General features: G+C 48.1%; 2 protein-coding genes and 1 long non-coding RNA gene across 3 annotated transcripts in view; 1 reads left to right on the plus strand and 2 right to left on the minus strand.

The window, feature by feature from the left end:
* Nucleotides 1–904: 904 nt before the first annotated feature.
* LOC135105979 (eukaryotic translation initiation factor 3 subunit A-like) lies at nucleotides 905–7,484 on the minus strand. The gene is made up of 5 exons (XM_064014720.1): nucleotides 7,340–7,484; nucleotides 7,003–7,148; nucleotides 2,579–6,476; nucleotides 2,136–2,200; nucleotides 905–1,838 (listed from the first exon to the last, which is right to left on the minus strand). The coding sequence occupies exons 2-5, from the start codon at nucleotides 7,134–7,136 to the stop codon at nucleotides 1,739–1,741; spliced, it is 4,197 nt and encodes a 1,398-aa protein (XP_063870790.1). The 5' UTR covers nucleotides 7,137–7,148; nucleotides 7,340–7,484; the 3' UTR covers nucleotides 905–1,738.
* Nucleotides 7,485–10,347: 2,863 nt separating this feature from the next.
* Nucleotides 10,348–19,920, plus strand: part of LOC135105985 (uncharacterized) — an 18,076-nt gene continuing 8,503 nt past the window's right edge. The window contains exon 1 of the long non-coding RNA XR_010271081.1: nucleotides 10,348–10,813. This is a non-coding gene — a long non-coding RNA (uncharacterized LOC135105985). The remainder of the gene's footprint in view (nucleotides 10,814–19,920) is intronic.
* Nucleotides 15,540–17,055, minus strand: LOC135105982 (uncharacterized). The gene has a single exon (XM_064014724.1). The coding sequence runs from the start codon at nucleotides 16,975–16,977 to the stop codon at nucleotides 15,871–15,873; it is 1,107 nt and encodes a 368-aa protein (XP_063870794.1). The 5' UTR covers nucleotides 16,978–17,055; the 3' UTR covers nucleotides 15,540–15,870.

Consider the following 19,920-nt stretch of genomic DNA (forward strand, 5'->3'; position numbering starts at 1 on the left):
ATGCATATGTAAAGGGTTAAGGCTTCCTGTTGTATAGATCTCTTAACTTTAAAACCATGGTGGCTTCTTGGAACATATCACTCCATTTTAATTAGAAATCGTACGAAACCAAATACTTTTAGATCTAAAATTTTACCAGACACAGCACGCAGCTCATCAACTGGAAGGCAGCACCCGCGAAACTTGGAAAAATCATGTCATTTCAGCCTAGATAAGAGCATAAGACACCCACCAGATTCAGAGGGGGTAGGTAAAGATTCGCCGTTGTGTCCACCTACATGCAACTCTTCACCGAAACGCTTACTGCGGGAGAACAGCAGCATACCTTAAGCCCTTTATTTGAATTTCAGTAGTATCATTATAATTATGTTCTCGTGCCACTAAAACTAACGCATATATTTACGTTGTCAGGTAGTAATGAGAGATACACGTTAGTTTTCTTGTACTGAGCGAGACATAAGAGCAATATGTAGGAGCGTAACCCGAATATGAATGTAAACAAAATCTTGGCAGTCTTATAATATGTAGAGCTGAGCAGCCTAACAGTTCCCTGGAAGTGCACTGATCTGTGAGCCCGCTCTGTCCCGTTGTCTGCGTCTGCTCTCAGAGTAATTTGTAGTGATGGGCTGCAGTCCTCTGTTGTCATTACAGGTGAATGCAGCGAGGCCAAGATTCCGCCTCAACGAAACTAAAATATATCAGCTTGTGGTGTTGCTTCTTAATGATGATGATGATGATGATGATGATAATGATAATGATGTCGATGATACTACTACTACTACTACTACTACTACTACTACTACAACTACTACTACTACTACTACTACTACTACTACTACTACTACTAATAATAATAATAATAATAACAGTAGTAGTAGTAGCTTAGGTAGAAGTAAAGATTATGTTTGAACGTGGCATCGTTTTATTTGGTATATATATACGTATTTGTATTACATGACTACATACACTCACACACACACACACACACACACACACACACACACACACACACACACACTCCTACTCATCAGGAGCAGTTTTCACCCAGCTAATTCACGGGCCTTCCTGCAGACTACTGTATAGCGGGAACATGGACCGCTGAGTCGATGAGGAAGAAGTGTTGCCGCCGTTCCTCACGCTTTACAAACTTTTAGGAATCCATCTGGCATAGAGCGGCATAAGAATTACGGAAGAAGTTCATATTTTCTATAATGATCAAACTTCTTATTCGTGAGTGATGTCAGGCATGAAAAATTAGCTGAGTGTGTACATGCATCTGTCCCGTGAGTGTTTATTGTAACATGAAAGAATAACTTGAGTTGCGTCGTCCTAGATAGAGTGGTCGAGGTGAGTACGTCCTCTGTCCCGCGTTGCCGCCGCCTGGTCGGCTTCAGGCGGCAAGTATGAGGCGATGTAGGGGACGGCCAAGGCAGCGAGGTCAAGGTCTGACGGCAGCGGAGGGCGGTGCTCTCAGTCCTCACGTGGCGGTGGCATGGGGCGAGATGCACGTTCAGATCGAGAGGATGACGCAAGGTGAGGAGGTGTGTGTGGGACATTATGAATAAGTTCAGAACGGTGTGGGCGTGTCTCGTGTTGGGCGTTATGGGCGTCTCATGGGCGTTATGAAATGGTGACGAGATTTGGGAAGGATGATGTAATGAGGGCAGTGAGCATCGTGCCTGCTGCTGCTGCTGCGACCACTGTGCCGGTGATCGATGTCAGGGAAAAGTGAAGGTATCTAGCAGGCAGGGATGAGTGCTGAAGAGGAGCCTGTTCGGTAAAGCGTCAGGGAAGCGACGCCCACCAGGAGTCCCTGCATCACCAAGCCACCCACTCCCCTGAAAAAAAAAAAGTCAAATAAATAAAAACTTGTCAGTGCCTCACCGGGATTTGGGAAAAAAAAAATCCTAAAGCCGGCTTATGCCAATAAAGAAAGAAAGCGAAGAAGGTGAAACAGTTATTTCAATGTTTTCATTAGGTAAAAAGCTGCTGAGATAATTGGACACAACAGGAAGTTTCTAAGGCGTCCACTGATGTTCACTAGAGAAGGAAACAGAAAGGAGGAGCGCAGCGCTGGTCGGTGAAGGGGCGGCTATGAAGACAACAAATAATGAGGGAGGGAAAATAAAATTTACCCATCGTCCTTGTACTTGGGATAGTGAAGGACGGGAAGCGTGTGACTGGCCCACCATGGATCCTCCTGAGAACAATAACAAAATAGAAGTTAACATTAGAACACAAGAACCTCAGGGAAGCTTTACAAGACGTCAGAGCTACACGCGGCAGTCCCTGTATGAAACAGGCATACCTATTTGTGCCCCGTTATCCTCATTCACAAATTTCTCTAATCTTTTAAAGCTCCCTAATGACTCAACACTAACAACCTGACTGAATCTATTCCATACATCTACCAGCCTAGCAACATGAAAACGGTGAATAGCTTTCTTGATCTATCTCTCTGACGCCACAGGACGTATACCAGCACTTTTTTATATTGACTCCTTGCGTGTACATTTAAATCATTCCTATGGTACAAAGCAAGGCCAGGCAGGGCAGTAAGACAAGCCACCTCACTCACCGGCAGTTCAATGAGGTCCGTGGAGTGGGCGGGAGTCTTCCCGAGTGTTGAAGTGGCGGCGTGGATGCCATACCCACTGATGGAGAGCACAGCAGGCACATCTCCCTCAAGGTAGGAGGCAGTGTTCACTGCATCTCCGTGACTTACTTCAGCGACCAGTTTGCTGTCAGAATGTTTTCCAGCAATCATTTTTTCGTCAGGGCGATGCTCTTCTGAAAGCTTCCTACTTACAAAACGGTGTTCCCCAGATACCCTCCTGTTGTTAAAGCGATGTTCCGTTGTTTCACGCCTGCTGTCATGGCGATGCTCTGCAGAAACTCTCCTGCTGTCAAGGCGATGTTCCTTTGCATCATTTCTCTTCTCAAGGCGACGTTCAGCAGAGAACCTATTACTATCAAGGCGATATTCCTTTGAAAGTTTTCTGCTATCAAGGCGCCGGTCTTCAGAGGCCTTCCTACTAACAAGGCGGTGTTCCTCAGAGGCCCTTCTGCTGTCAAGGTGCCGCCGTTCCTCAGAGGCCCTTCTGCTGTCAAGGCGGCCTTCCTCAGAGGCCCTTCTGCTGTCAAGGTGCCGCCGTTCCTCAGAGGCCCTTCTGCTGTCAAGGCGGCCTTCCTCAGAGGCCCTTCTGCTGTCAAGGCGACGTTCCTCAGAGGCCTTTCTGCTGTCAAGGTGGCCTTCCTTAAAGGCCCTTCTGCTGTCAAGGCGACGTTCCTCAGAAGCCCTTCTACTGTCAAGGCGGCTTTCTACAGAGGCCCTCCTGCTGTCAAGGCGACTTTCCTCAGAGGCCCTTCTGCTGTCAAGGCGGCTTTCTACAGAGGCCCTCCTGCTGTCAAGGCGACTTTCCTCAGAGGCCCTTCTGCTGTCAAGGCGCCGTTCCTCAGAGACCCTTCTGCTGTCAAGGCGCCGTTCCTCAGAAGCCCTTCTACTGTCAAGGTGGCCTTCCTCAGAGGCCCTTCTGCTGTCAAGACGACGTTCCTCAGAGGCCCTCCTGCTGTCAAAGCGACGTTCCTCAGAGGCCCTCCTGCTGTCAAGGCGGCTTTCCACGGAAGCTCTCTTGTTATCAAGGCGCCGATCATTAGAGGCCCTCCTGATGTCAAGGCGTCGTTCTTCAGATGCTCTCCTGCTGTCAAGGCGCCGGTCTTCAGAGGCCCTCCTGCTGTCAAGGCGCCGGTCTTCAGAGGCCCTCCTGCTGTCAAGGCGCCGGTCTTCAGAGGCCCTCCTGTTGTCAAGTTGGCGTTCTTCAGATGCTCTCCTGCTGTCAAGGCGCCGGTCTTCAGAGGCCCTCCTGTTGTCAAGTTGGCGTTCTTCAGATGCCCTCCTGCTGTCAAGGCGGCGTCCCTCAGAGGCCCTCCTGCTGTCAAGGCGCCGTTCCTCAGACTCCCTCCTGCTGTCAAGCCGGCGTTCTTCAGATGCCCTCCTGCTGTCAAGGTGGCGTTCCTCAGAGGTCCTCCTGTTGTCAAGGCGGCGTTCTTCAGATGCCCTCCTGCTGTCAAGGCGGCGTTCTTCAGAGACCCTCCTGCTGCCAAGGTGGCGTTCCTCAGAGGCCCTCCTGCTGTCAAGGCGGCGTTCTTCAGAGACCCTCCTGCTGTCAAGGCGGCGTTCCTCAGAGTCTCTCCTGCTGTCAAGGCGGCGTTCTTCAGAGGCCCTCTTGCTGTCAAGTCGGCGTTCTTCAGATGCCCTCTTGCTGTCAAGGCGGCGCTCTTCTGAAATTTTTCTGCTGTCAAGTTGGTGTTCTTCAGAGGCCCTCCTGCTATCAAGGCGGCGTTCTGAACCCCTCCTGCTGTCAAGGCGGCGTCCCTCAGAGGCCCTCCTGCTGTCAAGGCGGCGTTCGTCAGAGGCTCTTCTAATGACAAGGCGGCGTTCTTCTGTAGTTTTTCTGCTGTTAAGTTGGCGTTCTTCAGAAGCCCTCCTGCTATCAAGGCGGCGTTCTTCAGAGACCCTTCTGCTGTCAAGGCGGCGATCTTCAGAGACTCTTTTACTGTCAAGGTGGCGTTCTTCAGAGGCTCTCCTGCTGTCAAGGCGGCGTTCTTCAGAGGCTCTCCTGCTGTCAAGGCGGCGTTCTTCAGAGGCCCTTCTGCTCTCAAGGCGGCGATCTTGAGAAACTCTCTTGCTGTCAAGTTGACGTTCTTCAGAGGCTCTCCTGTTGTCAAGGCGGCGATCGTCAGAGACCCTCCTGCTGTCGAGGCGGCGTTCATCAGATGCCCTCCTGCTGTCAAGGCGGTGTTCTTCAGAGGCCCTTCTGCTGTCAAGGCGGCGTTCTTCAGAAGCTCTCTTACTGTCAAGGCGACGTTCTTCAAAGGCCTTCCTGCTGCCAAGGCGGCGTTCTGCAGATGCTCTCCTGCTGTCAAGGCGCCGGTCTTCAGAGGCTCTCCTGCTGTCAAGTTGGCGTTCTTCAGATGCCTTCCTGCTGTCAAGGCGGCGTTCCTCAGAGGCCCTCCTGCTGTCAAGGCGGCGTTCATCAGAGGCCCTCCTGCTGTCAAGGCGGCGCTCTTCAGATGCTCTCCTGCTGTCATGGCGGCGTTCTTCAGAGACACTCCTGCTGTCAAGCTGGTGTTCTTCTGAAACTTTCCTGTTGTCAAGGCGGTTTTCCTCAGAGGCTCTCCTGCTGTCAAGGCGGCGCTCTTTAGAGGCCCTCCTGCTGTCAAGACGGCGTTCTTCTGAAGCTTTCCTGCTGTCAAGGCGGCGTTCCTCAGAGGTCCTCCTACTGTCAAGGCGGCGTTCCTCAGAGGCCCTTCTGCTGTCAATGCGGCGTTCCTCAGATGTCCTCCTACTGTCAAGGCGGCGTTCCTCAGAGGCCCTTCTGCTGTCAAAGCGGCGTTCTTCAGAAGCCCTCCTGTTGTCAAGGCGGCGTTCTTCAGAAGCCCTCCTGTTGTCAAGGCGGCGTTCTTCAGAAGTCCTTCTGTTATCAAGGTGGCGTTCTTCAGATACTCTCCTGCTGTCAAGGCGGCGTTCTTCAGACGCCATTCTGCTGTCAACGCGCCGGTCTTCAGAGGCCCTCCTGCTGTCAAGGCGGCGTTCTTCAGAGGCCCTCCTGCTGTCAAATCGCCGGTCTTCAGATGTCCTTTTGCTGTCAAAGTGCCGGTCTTCATAGGCTCTCCTGCTGTCAAGGCGCCGTTCCTCAGACGCCCTCCTGTTGTCAAGGCGGCGTTCGTCAGAAGCCTTCCTGCTGTCAACGCGGCGTTCCTCAGAAGCCCTTCTACTGTCAAGGCGTCGTTCCTCAGAGGTCCACCTATTGTCAAGGGGACGGTCTTCGGCGGCCCTCCTGCTGTCAAGGCGACGTTCATCAGAAAGCTTCCTGCTGGCAAGGCTGCGTTCCTCAGAGGCCCTCCTGCTGTCAAGGCGACGTTCATCAGAAAACTTCCTGCTGGCAAGGCTGCGTTCCTCAGAGGCCCTCCTGCTGTCAAGACGACGTTCATCAGAAAGCTTCCTGCTGGCAAGGCTGCGTTCGTTAGAGGCCCTCCTGCTGTCAAGGCGACGTTCATCAGAAAGCTTCCTGCTGGCAAGGCTGCGTTCGTTAGAGGCCCTCCTGCTGTCAAGGCGACGTTCATCAGAAAGCTTTCTGCTGGCAAGGCTGCGTTCCTCAGAGGCCCTCCTGCTGTCAAGGCGCCGTGCTCCAGCGGTAGTGGTTTTCCTGGCATCGACTGAACGAAGTTCTATGGAAGTGGTGGACGCTCGTCGCGTCTCGTCCTCGCTCCGCCACCCGCTAAATCCTCGGGCTGTGGCAAGACTCTTCACGGACCTGGCGTGAGTGAGACTTTCCTTTTGGCCCGAGGCCTGCATGCCATCGTTCGGGTTTTCCAGTTTTGCCTCGGAATGAAGATCATCCGTCTGTTGCCAAGAAGTCTTTGTGGTCTGTGCTGGTGTGTGCTGGTCTCTCACCACACTGGAGGCTGAGGTCCTGCGGAATGAGGGATAGGGGTCTGGCGAGAGTGTACACATTTCTCTATTATAATAAGAAAATTTCATCAACAGTGAACGAGAAAAGGTGAAGGCTAAGTGTTTGCAATGTTTGCTGTCTCGGATGATTTTTGTACCACTGATGAACAAACCTTGAAAAGAAACACAATAATGATAATAGTAATAATAATAATAATAATAATAATAATAATAATAATAATAATAATAATAATAATAATAATAATGAGAAGAAGAAGAAGAAGAAGAAGAAGAAGAACTAGAAGAAGAAGTAGAAAAAGAAGAAACGTCAGCAAACTTGTTGGCAGCGAAGCAAATGGTTTGTGGTAAATAGATGGTTGATGATGGTCACTTCCCGCCCTCTTGAAGTGAGTGACAAACACGAGTCCACCATCTCGGCAACACGTTCATGATAGAAAAGTGTCCTGCTCCACGCACATTATTAAATACATTAATAATTATTACTTCAGTATCACTATGGAAAACGTGCAAGAAGCAATAGTACCCACCAGGAGGAGCGGAAGTTCGGGGCAGAGACGGCGAAGTCATGGTGGAGGCCGGTGGTGGGATGGTGCGTCAGGGACAAGGCGGAGACCAATAGTAGCAGCAGAAGCACGGCCCGGGACGCCCACGCCCACACCATCACCAGGGACGCCTGTAACACACAAACATACACACACACACACACACACACACACACACACACACACACACACACATGATAACGTGAAAAAAAAAACTTGAAATTTTCTTCTTACAGATATATTCATATGTGAATATTTTCTTGGCAGGTAGGAATTTGGGGAGCCTCGACCATCCGAAGACTTGCCAGCGATGGAACCTTACCAGTTCACGGAGGGAGAGTGGAAGCTGCGACAAGGGAGAAGAAACGAGTGTTGGAACTGTTCCTTGATGTGGTCAGGGAGACTCTGGCTTGTGGCTGCCCTCGTTGCCTCTTTTATAGGGGGCTCCGCTCCCAGCTGCCTCCTCCACCCCTCCCATTTCCCCCAGCGCTCTTGTCGCTCGGGTGTGGTCCAGCCCCGCGCGGCAGCAGAAGCAAGGAGGGGGTGAGGGGACGGCTGGCTGGTGGTCGTGGGTGTTGCTTATTTTCGATAACTTCAAATACAGAATGGAGGATAGTCATGATGAAGCTTCGTGCATGGAGCATGTGCCAGGAAGACTTAAAAACCATCTACCCTTTACTTAAAAAGATGTGCAGTTCAGTGAGGCAGCCACGGCACTGTGATGGCGGCGAATCTGTCACGACAGCAAAGTTCTGATCAAAAGGTTCAACTTCAGAGGTCAAAGGAAGGTGGCTGGATGAAGCAGACGAGGTAAACATGCGTCCCTCGCTTGTCATGTAACTGAGTAAAAATATATGAAAATAACACATTCTATTAATACGGGTATGCTTACTGGAACTTAATCTACATTTTTGTAAAAGAAAAAAAATGTTACACAGTGCCCCCCCCCTAATAAAAAAAAATGTTGATTTCACTTATAGGAATACGGATGATTTGTGTTCTTTTTTTTATTGTGTTATTTTACATACACTTTCTGTATTAATGTGGGCATAAAAAGCGCTGCCTATGTTTGGTGATGTCACGAGCGGTGAGCCTCACTCTGGTTCATTTGGTTCACAGCTCTCCTGCAGGTAAGACGTGTTCTGTTTAGCTTGCCTGAGCTAAGTATGTGAGAAGAGTTATTTACCTTATTTTATTAAATTTCATTCGAAACATTTTGAAGAAACTGCTATAGGTGATTTTTCAATCTTTTACTCAACACGCACTTCCGACGAAACCATTCTCTTAATGACATTCACTTTCCTAAGCGTGTGTTGAGCGCTCGCCTGCACAGCTGAAGGCGCTCGATCACATAGAACGATTTCAAGACCAAGCTGAATAACCAAGAATCTTGTGTAGAAATTTCCTTCTCCTACTCCTCCTCCTCACTTTTCTCTGACACACACACACACACACACACACACACACACACACACACAAACACACACACACACACTGACCATAGGGAGGCAATGAGGCGTCTTATCCTCCCCGTGCAGGCGTCTCGCATCTTCCCCGTGACCGCCTTGTGTGGTGTCCTCGGAGCAGCAGTTTGTCGCTTCAACACATCTTTCCTTCCCTTCCCTGCCCGTCGCCGCCCCTCGCCCACCCTTCCCCCCAACCCACGTCGCCATCCCTCGCCCACGCTTCCCGCCCGCCGCCGCCCTCCCCGCCCCTTCCCGCCCCGTCGAGCGCAGCCGTCTGTCGGATGCGATATTGGGATGGAAAAATTGAAACGCAACACACCGACTTATCATCCACGACCGCCACCACCACCACCACCACCACCACCACCAGCACCAGCACCAGCTCCGTCCATCTTTCCCCCCAATACCCGCCACTTCACACCTATCCCCTTCCACCTCGACCAGTCTCTCAGTTTCTTCATTTCCATCCATCCCCGTCAATTTCCTTCCCTTTCTAGCAAGCCATGCCTTTTTTCGCATATATAAAATAAATATGCTCTTTTTTATCTATTTATCAGTATTTTTATCTTATTTCTCATTGCTTATTCGGTGACTGCTGCAAAGGGCAATGCTATGTTAGGAATGACATGAACACGACCTGGCTTTCCTCCCACTAATTGTTTCCTTGATGTATATTTTGTTTGCCATTGAGGGTGCGACGTGTTTAACTTGTGATCTCCTTCAAGCAACCCAGTAGACACATACACACACACACACACACACACACACACACACACACAGACATACACACACACACACAAATGCAGGATTGCTAACCTATTTTGCGCTGTTTTTTTTAATTTTTTTTATTTTTCTATAAGAACAGTAACAACAACTACTACTACTACCTCCACCACCATCACCACTACTACTATTACTACTACTACTACTGCTACGACCATCATCACTAGCACCACTACTACTACTACTACTACTACCACTACCACCGCCATCACCACCACCACCACTACCACATCAGCCAGTTTTAAAGACAGTGTACCACCGCTCGCAATATTTCTGACCACTTTCGTCAACTGGTTTTGGAAGTTACGAACGGACAGATGGTGACGCCGGGAGTTGGAGACTGTTAGAGTATCTTGGTGGGTGTGGGAAGGAGGACGTGGCTTGGTATAGGGACGGGCGTGGGCGGCGAGGGGCGGGACAGTGTGGGGAAGAAGGCAGCCTGTCGGAGTGGAGACAGGCGAGGCAGTGAAGGGTAGTCGGTTAAACTTGTGTGATGAGGCGGCGGTGGCATCCAGCTGGGGCGTGGAAGTGGTCGCTCCCGCTAACTTGTCACTTCCTTCACGCTTCTTGTTTTTTTTTTCCTTTTCTTTTCTCTTTTGAGTAAGGTTTGTATTCTTAAACACCTTGTTGTCCCATCACGATATTTTTTCAATGGTCAAAGAGATCATTAGTCGGGTTTTCATGGGCGTTTCTTGCTATAGATAATGCAGAATCCTTGTTGATTTATCCATTCCTCCTGACATCATGTTAACACTCTTGAAAACCCTTACAACGTGGCACTCCCTGCATGAAACAGCCCTACCTATTCCCACCTATCATTGGCATCCATAAATCTGTCTAATCTCCAAACCTGTCATCACAGCGGAAACACGTATGATTGGCCAAAGTACCCTGCTACCTGGTCACCACCTGGTCATACGGGGTAATGGTCTCTCACTACTCGAGCAAAATAATTAAATGCCAGAAACGTTTTCAGGGCAACTATGTGATCGGTGTTAAAGTGCAGCTTTTTCCTCCCTCTCTCTCTCTCTCTCTCTCTCTCTCTCTCTCTCTCTCTCTCTCTGTAGTACAAGATAATGGCATTTTTTTTATTCACTTATATTGTTTTTGTCATCCGATTTTTCTTCCTGAGTATGCACATAAATCTTCACTATGCGTGTTCACTACTATCATTACTATTACTACTACTACAGAATAAGCCTTAAATTCTTAAAGAATATTTTCATTTGAAACTTCATCATTTTCGTGACGTTTTCTTCTATTCAACAAACAGTTTTAGTCTTATTTGTTATTTGACTATTACGTGAGTACATGCTTCACTTCACTAGTGGTGTTGCTGTGGTTTCTTCCGCATTCCTCCGTGTTCCCACAACCAGATTGCAGTTATGTTTTACTAGTAATATCTGTGAATATTCCACTCACCGCCCTGTCATCCCTGTGCAGCGTCGCCTCAGAATTTCGAGATTTAACTCCGTGTTTACATTCGCAGGCGGCAACATGGCAGCACCCAGTGTGCAGTGCAGGCATGGCGGACCAACAGCCTAAAGGTAAACACTGGCTTGTTTTCATCTACGTAGGTCTTTGTTTCAGGAATTGTAATGTTTTGCTGTATGGGCAGAAACTGGCTCACAATTTGGGTGGTAGACTACTAGAGGACAGGAATAATATATGCACCTGATAAAAGTCTCATCAGAATCATGGTAACAGTACTGAAAACCCGAAGAACTCCACTGGACTGTAGAGATTGGACACCGAGGCGTTTACGAATAGAGTTACCAGACGTGCGTAAATCTAACAGTTGGCCGTAGTCTGTCCCATATGAACGGATCCCTTATGACTGTTGATCTGAGAAAAAAAATTAGCTTGTTATATAATTACGTCTCTTTGTTTAAATACCTCGACCCTCGACGAAGGAATATCAGCAAATAGGGTTGGTCCAGTGTGTTTATATTATGTGGTAGGTGATTAAAGTTATTGTTGGGTATTCACTTACTCGTTCAACTGTACTCGAGGCCTCAAACCAAAATATGAGCAGCCAATGTTACCACGGCGAGAACACTCAATTGGCAAAATGGACGTAAAAAGAAAAAAAAAAAAATCACGGGGATATACTCTCTCTCTCTCTCTCTCTCTCTCTCTCTCTCTCTCTCTCTCTCTCTCTCTCTCTCTCTCTCTCTCTCTCTCTCTCTCTTCCAATCCACTCAATACTCACAACACTTATTTCAAATATCTTTAGTCTCCCTCGCTCTTGACTAACGTTTTCTTTAGCATGCGTTTTTTTAAAGTGCGTTTTTAAGGGATGTCTTCTTTATTTTCCGATGGTAAAGTAAAAAAAAATAAAATAAAATAAATAAATAAGTAAATAAATAAAATAAAATAACAATAATAATAATGATAATAAAATAAATAAATAAATAAATAAATAAATACTTCTTACTTCAGGTGCTAGTTAGGGATCTGTCAGTCTAGCAAGCCTCTTCTTCCATTCCGTTCAGTCTTGTAGTGTCTGCTCTCTTCTAAGTATTTGTGATTCTGGCATGTTGTACTTATGCAACGTATCCAGCATCGAATTTTTCCACCTATTGTTGAGTTTTCCTCTTGGTTTGGTTCCATTTAGCGTCCAGTTCTATCTTTTCTTGGCAATTCCACCCCCTCCCCCGACCGTCCATCCTCTCCCGATGTCCTGTGGCCACCTGAGCTGAGCCGTGTCAATCTTCTTTATCATCTTCTCTTATTATATCACTTCTAATTTTATCTCTTGTCTTTTTTTATTACTTATTACTCTTAGTGTTCTCATTTCTGCAGCTTAAATTTTATCTCTTTTTTTATTTATTTATTTATTTTTTTATTCATCAGCCACATATCTGCACCGTACATTAGTGTGGGGCTCAGTACACTTTTGAACATAATTCTCTTGGCCGTCAGTGGAACAGTACATACACGTTCATCCTTAAGTAATGGATACAGGGCTCCAGTAGCTTTCGTGTATTGGACTATTGTGTCAACTATTTCTTGTTTGTTGTTGTCGCTAGATGAGAATACACTGCCCTGATATTTTACTTCCTTTACATTTTTCACTCGGCTTCCTCTAATTTCTATGACTATTATATCTTCCTCTCTGTCTCTGTTCTATATTCATCCTGAGACCTGCCTCTGTTAACACTACTTCCAATCTCTCTATTACCTCTCTCACTTCTTGTCTGTTATCACTCCACACTGTTATATCATGTGCCCTACCTCAAAGTTTCCGATGACAACGTCCGTGCAAGCTATGAATAACAAGGGGGTATTACACTGCCTTGCTTCACTCACATTTTTACGTCAGTCCACTTGTCATTTTTATTTCCTGTTCTCACATTACATACACTTGGTTCATAAAGGCTTGTTATTGTTTTTATAATTCTTCCTTTTATGCCATAATTTCCTTACAGACATTTCCATAATTATTTTTTTTTTTTATTTAAACTATATTTACAACGTGAATATTATTACAAAGTTTAAATTTAAAGTTTCTTGCTGTCACAAGCAACTATTTTAAAAGTTTTGATATCATTTCATTTCACAACACCAGCGGTGTAGGGCGCACGCCCCTCCAGATATTGGCAGCCACTTTTGCCTGATGTGTGGACAGTCGGGTCACATCAGGTGTAGCCTGCGTGAAGTGGCGCTGCCCTGGCTTTGAAGGTTCGCTGGTGTTGTGAGGAGCGGGAGAGAGGCACCAACACCTGCTGGCTTTCTGCCCCTGCTTGTCTTGTCATCCCCTGGCTGGGTGTGGCGGCAGACACAGGTGGGTAAAATGAGGGGTGTGCTGCACCTGAGCCTTGTGAAACACAGCCAAGGCTGACACGTCCCGCCGGTGCTCCAGTGACGTGATTCTGGCTGCCATCTCGTCTTCCCCCAGTAGACGAAGAGCACGTCTCTGCACCGCGTCGAGGCGCCTGGTGTGGGTGGGGTTGCTGGACATTCACGTCAAGGCACCGTACTCCATACAGGGACGGATTTGTGCCTTGTAGAGAGTGAGAATGCCTCGCGAGTCAAAACTACCCGCCACCCTACGGAGGGCTGACACACGCCGAGAGGTCTGGCGGGCTACAGACGTGATATGAGTGTCGTAGCGCAGCTCACAGTCCATGGTGTCTCCCAGAATCTTGATGTGGTCCTGGAGAAGCAGCTGCACGCCCTCAAACCGTAGCTGTCCTTCCACGGCCCGTGAAGCGACAGGGGACCGTGAGATGACCATCGCGTGTGTCTTGTCCGGAGCGACAAGACACACGCGGAGGGATTGAATCAAATGCTTTCAGCAGGGCAATGGTCAGACCTCTCTTTGGCGCTGGTCAGACCTCATCTAGACTACGCTGTGCAGTTCTGGTCCCCATATTACAGGAAAGATATAGGTCTATTAGAATTATTACTACGGAAAATGACTAAAAGGATACAGGGGATGAGGGGTATTCCTTATGCAGCGAGAATGAAGCTGTTAAATTTACATTCTTTAGAGAGACGTAGGTTAAGAGGGGACCTGATTGAAGTCTTTAGGTGGTATAAAGGTTATAACAAGGGGGACGTAAGCAAAATTCTTAGGATCAGTAACCAAGATAGAACAAGAAATAACGGGTTCAAGCTTGAAAAATTTAGGTTTAAAAAAGAGTCATTAGAGAACTTTAAGAGAGGATTAGACAGATTTATGAATGGGGACGATAGATGGAAATAGATAGGCATATTTCATACAGGGACTGCCACGTGTAGGCCTGATGGCTTCTTGCAGCTTCCCTTATTTCTTATGTTCTTATGTTCTTATGTATACTGGCATGTTATACTCGCACGATTTTTCCACAGTGAGCCTTAAAACAAATACTAGGTCTGTTGTACTCCTGTCTCTTCTGAATCCATGTTGTTCTTCTCCCAGTTCTTTCTATTATGTCTCTATTTCTTTTCTACAAAATTTTCTTGCAAACCTTTACGATGGGATTGATCATTGCTATTCCTCTATTATTTTAACATTTTGTCTTTTCTCCCATGCCCTTATATATTAGTGTTATAAGTGTTTTACCCCATTCTTCAGGGATATGTCCTTTCTTCCATATTTCATTTATTAACTGTAAAATGTTGAAGTGTAGGGCGTCCCCTCCCTCTTTTATTTATTCTATGGCTATATCATCGCAACCTGGGAACTGTGACGGTGTTATTAAGTTGCCTTCCTCTTAAATGTGTGTCGCTTCTTCATGCATTGGTCCCCCCCTCGTCGTGAACAGCACTTAATAAGCCTTGGAAGCACTGAGTTCAGGTGCTGTTTACTTCTCCTGTGCTTATCTGTATCCCTGTATGCTTTCGCGAGTCTGTAGTTTTTTTTTTTCTATCCTGCATTACATCTTGCTGTAACCCCCGTCCCTTTCGTTGCCACCTCCTGTTCTTAGCTTCTATCCTGTCTCTGTTGACCTTCCTCTTACATCCACGTACTCTTGCCTCGATTCTGGTGTTCTCTTTCTCAGCCACATTCTCATAATAAATAGATAAAATAAAGAAATAAAAATAAGTAAAAAAAGATAGTAATAACAGTGAAATAGGATTAAATGTAAGTAAATAAAAACGATATAAATAAAATACAAATGAAATTAATCAATATACAAAATAAATGAATAAATAAGGGAATAAGTAAACAGAATCAGCCTCACAGCAACCCGAACACGTAAGTTGTAAGCTCAAATATGACACAATTTGGCTGTTAGTGTCTTGTCAACCCCCCACCTCCCCCTCTCTCTCTCTCTGTTTGTGTGTGTGTGTGTGTGTGTGTGTGTTGTCCAGGAAGTGTGGTGTGACGCAGTCATCGCAGCACACCGTGTCCTCCTCATCCTGTGTTGTTCGCTGTCAGCTGTCCGGGCTGGCGTGGTGAGGAGTGATGCGCTGCACTACGTCTGGCCTCGTGCTCCCTGGCTGTGCGTGATGGAAATGGACCATCCTCCCTCCCTCCATCTCTCTCTCTCTCTCTCTCTCTCTCTCTCTCTCTCTCTCTCTCTCTCTTTCGTCAAATAATCTGAACAGTTTAGATGTTTCTCTTTAATTTCCATAAATTTGGTCAAAACAATGTGTAGCAGAACACACACACACACACACACACACACACACACACACACACACACACACACGTTCACAAGATTTTTTTTTTTTTGTGTGTCGAGACTATGTGTGTGTGTGTGTGTGTGTGTGTGTGTGACCTTTGCATGTGTCAGGTACAACATTTTTCCCGTGGTGGGGTTCAGATAACAAACAACATCATTCACTTCACTGTGTATTGCAACAAAACAATAATTACACATTCCTCATTAAAACTTATCTTAGTATCACAGTCTGGGTGCCTCTAGGTATGGTAATCTTTGGTAAATTCTGTTTGGAGGCGCTAATGGAGTGTGTGTGTGTGTATGTGTGTGTAAGCTTGAGGCACGAAGCAACACTTAATCATGTACACCACAATATTTACATGCGCTGAAGGGATTCGGGGAATGAACACTTCCGCCGTCATTACTGTGCCCTCGTCAGGTGCGGCCTGTTGTGGGTGTGGTGGTCTGTGCCAGGTGAGGCGGATTCCGGCCGCTGGAGAGAAAGAGAACTACCCTACGTAGGTGTTGAGGCGGCGGCAAGATCCATTTTCCGATAGGATGGAGCCGGACCTGCAGCCGCCACTGAGGCTCCTGGGCCGGGAGGTGATGGAGGGAATCACCACTTCCTCGCGGCAGTCTCCGAGGTAGCCGACGCGTGAGCCAGTGGGGCAAGATTTCGTGATGGGAGAGTCAAACAAGTTTCGGATATCAATGAGCTCACATCCGACGGTCAGGTTGTTGTAGTTGAACTGCAGGCTTTCGGTGGGACAGTAGCCATCGAAGTCTTTACGGAAACACCTGCCGGAATCTGGGTCCATCTCGAAGCCGTCCACCTGGCACGGGTTAGGCACACAGTCCACTTTGCCATTTTCATCGAGGTCAATGAAGAAACCGAAGTCACAGCGGCCCCTTTCGCGGCGCGCGTAGCACTGGCTACTCCACGGGTAGTAGAAGTGGTCCTTCTCGCAATCACAGTAAGTGTTGCCACGCTGGTCGAGATAGAGGATCTGTCCCTCGCCGCATACTGTGGGGTCTGATGGGTTGACACACTGTTCTTGGTACAAGAGCTGTCCAGTGGGGCAGGGCCGCGGTTGACACCCTGGTTGGCACTCCGCCACCATCAGTACCCACTCTCCCTCAGCGCACTGGTCTCGGTGAAAAAGTTTCCATGTAGATCCGTTGAAGGAAATCTTCAGGGTTTCATTCAAAACACAGTCGCCGGTGGCCTCGATGGGTTTGCTGGCTCGGTTAAGGTTGGGAAGGACTAACTCTGCAGCCGCGTCGCCCGAGGCAGTAATCCGTTCAGGATCTCCACTTCCGCTGCCACCAGACACATCCCCGGGAAACATGATAGACTCAGAACGCTCCAGTGTCTTTCCAGTAGCGGCAGAAACCAACCCCCGTGCTGGCTGCTCAGGGACAGTGTCGGTGAAAGAGAAGGAGATGCCACGAGGAACTTCTCCTCGTCGTAGGGGCAGGCTGAAAGTGTCTGCAGGTGGAGTGTCGCTAAGAAGTTCTGAGTCTTTGTAGTCAAGCATGAAGAGCAGCGGTGAGGCGGCAGAAAAGACGCCACGCGCTGCACAGCAGGCTACGAGCAGCGTCAGGAAGGTGAACATGCTGGGTGGTGTTCCTCAGGGGAAGAGACTAACGATACTACCACTCCTGTGTGGTGCGCTGCCTCACTGGTGCCTCTGCCGTCTCCACCAGCTTATATGCAAAGCTGAGGCTCGTGTTGCGTTAGATGCCAAGTGTTGCTAACATTCACAAGTATCTGGATAACAGTTTATTTGATAGATGGATTTGGAAGACAGACTATGCAAACTATTTACAAGTACTGCGCACGAGGGGCATCAGCGACCTGCCAAAAATGTGACTGTTCGTTGGTTTTTGTTTGTTGCCTGTGGTACTTGCTGCGGCGTGGCAGCGGCGGCGTTCATTGTGGCAGCAGCGAGCCACGGGAGTCCCGCCACGTGATGCCTCTTTGCAAGAATTGGTCGGAAAGCCTTACCTGTTTGTTGTTGGGGAACGTGGTGTAGGTGGCTGCCACGAGGAAGGGGGAGGCGTGGCTGGTTCGCTCCATGATGTAACACACTCGCCTGCAAGAACCACCTAGAAATTCTAGGGCATATTTTTCATGTATGACTTACGGCACGCACGTCGTGGGCACGCCTGGAATGTGCTGATTGGGTGTTGCCTGAGGCGTGCCTGAGTGTACATGAGTGTACATGAGACGGCAGGCTCACCTGGCCGCAAGGAACACACGCAGCACGGTGAGAACACGCGCCAGAAGAAACAGTTTGTCGTGTGAAACAAGTAAATGAACGGATATGCAGGAAAGAGATACGAAAAATGGGAAAAAATAAGTATGAGTCAGAGTTTGATGAGAGTGACATCATGCATGGCGGACAGGAGGAAGGAAAGGGGAGGGGGAGGGAGAGCAATGCTGCACCGCAGGTGACGGGCACTCACTTGGTGGCGCCACTCTCTGTCATGATGACAACATTCTGTGCCATCACCACCACCACCACCACCACCGTCGCCACCACCACTACCACAACAACAACAAGAACGACAACAACAACACTCCTTCTTGCCAAATCGAGGCACAACAAAGAGTAAGGCAGGGCTGAACATCTTCAGCCACGCCGGGATTCGACCAAGGTCGTGTCACCACAGGGAGGACATCTTCCCGCCTTCTCCACAGTGAGCTAGGCACTCACATCAGGGTGGTGTTGCTCACACACACACACACACACACACACACACACACACACACACACACACACAAGGAGGCACGGCACCGTTCCTCTGACGCCACAACTCTCTGGTTCATGCTCAGCGAAATGAAGCGCGGCTTCCCAGCAGCATAGGAAAAATAACTGGACAATAATTATTAAGGAAGCAGCCAGGATACCTGAAATATTTATTAGATATTTTTAACTCAGCTAGAGAACATTATCGTGCCAGAAAACATCAGTTATGTCTTTAACTTATTTATCAGAGCAAAAGAAAACCTTGATCCATCAAGAGTGAGCCACAGCATGGAGTGCCCCTGCTGCACGACAAATTCTTACTGATGCCGACACAAGCACATGATGGCATCAGCTTGTGACACGCAGCGACACAAGTCAAGTTCCCATTCAGGATTCAAGCAGCGTTGCCCCGCGTCCTGCAGCGACTTGTATTCAGCCTGGATTGCAGGACTGGGAGATGATCAAGTAGTAGTTAATAATACATATTATGCTAAAACAGAACAGCGTGTAAAGCAACCTTTATGACATCGAGTAGCATAATATGACCGCCTGCCAGTTTTGGACGAGTGGCGGAGGAAGCTACCTGGGACTGATTATGATGCTACCATACGTGACTCGGCGGAACAGTTTTCAAGTAAGGTGAAAACATTAGACGCACCTCACCCGCCCCTCAACACACTGGCGGCGCCGACGTGTGCATGGGTGGTGGCGGCGGAGGCCAAGATGAAGCCAGAGATAACGGAAACCAGTGCACCGGAGAAAGAGAGGGAGAGGGAAGGGAGCTGAACGGGGCTGAACGGGGTTGAACGGGGCTGGGTGGGGAGGTGTAGAGCTGAAGGGGAGGGGGAAGACGGAAGTCGCGGGTTAGTGAAAGTCAAGTCTGGGTTCATCTCGTCCCAGAGGTCAGCGGGGGTCTTTCCTGACGTCATGAGTGTCCACGGAGGTCATGGGAAGGGCAGCGTTCCTCCATCTTCTGCCGCAGCCCCGGTCCTGGTCACAAGGGGCGAGGGCGTGAAGGCGGGCGGCTGGCTGGCGGTATGGCGACCTGCTTGTCTTTTCATTTGACTGCTTTTCCTGCTCCTTATGTTCTGTCTCTTGTTAGTTTGTATGCTCTCTCTCTCTCTCTCTCTCTCTCTCTCTCTCTCTCTCTCTCTCTCTCTCTCTCTCTCTCTCTCTCTCTCTTGTCCCCATTTTATTCACTTGAGTCAAGGTTAGATTTACTTGTTTATCTTGAGCCACGTCTCTCTCTCTCTCTCTCTCTCTCTCTCTCTCTCTCTCTCTCTGTGTGTGTGTGTGTGTGTGTGTGTGCGTGCGTGCGTGCGTGTGTATGTGTGTGTGTATGTGTGTGTGTGTGTGTGTGTGTGTGTGTGTGTGTGTGTGTGTGTGTGTGTGTGTGTGTGTGTGTATCAATTTGAATGTGCGTGTATATAAAAAGAGACAGGAAGGAATTGGTCTCTTAGTAGAGTAGCACGTGACAGGAATAGACTCAGAAATCAGATTGTTAGTGCTGAGTCAATGGGAAGCTTTCAAGGAAGATTGGACATATTCATGAACGAGAATGGTAGAATGAAATTGATATGTCACGTGTAGGCCTGTGGTGGCTTTTTGCTGCTTCCTTTTATTTATGTATTTATTTCATTTCGTTCTTCTGTGCTCTCGTGACCTTCTCAGGAAAGTTAAGAAGGAAAGGAAAGATAAAGAGAAACCGGATCCGTGAGAAATTAAATTATGGATACCTATCGATAATTATTATACTCGTGTTGATTCTGAGGGTCTCAAGGCCAGCCAGTGAGAATTACATCAGAA

The sequence above is a fragment of the Scylla paramamosain genome, chromosome 12, assembly GCF_035594125.1.
Source record: "Scylla paramamosain isolate STU-SP2022 chromosome 12, ASM3559412v1, whole genome shotgun sequence".
Classification (NCBI taxonomy): Eukaryota; Metazoa; Arthropoda; class Malacostraca; order Decapoda; family Portunidae; genus Scylla; species Scylla paramamosain.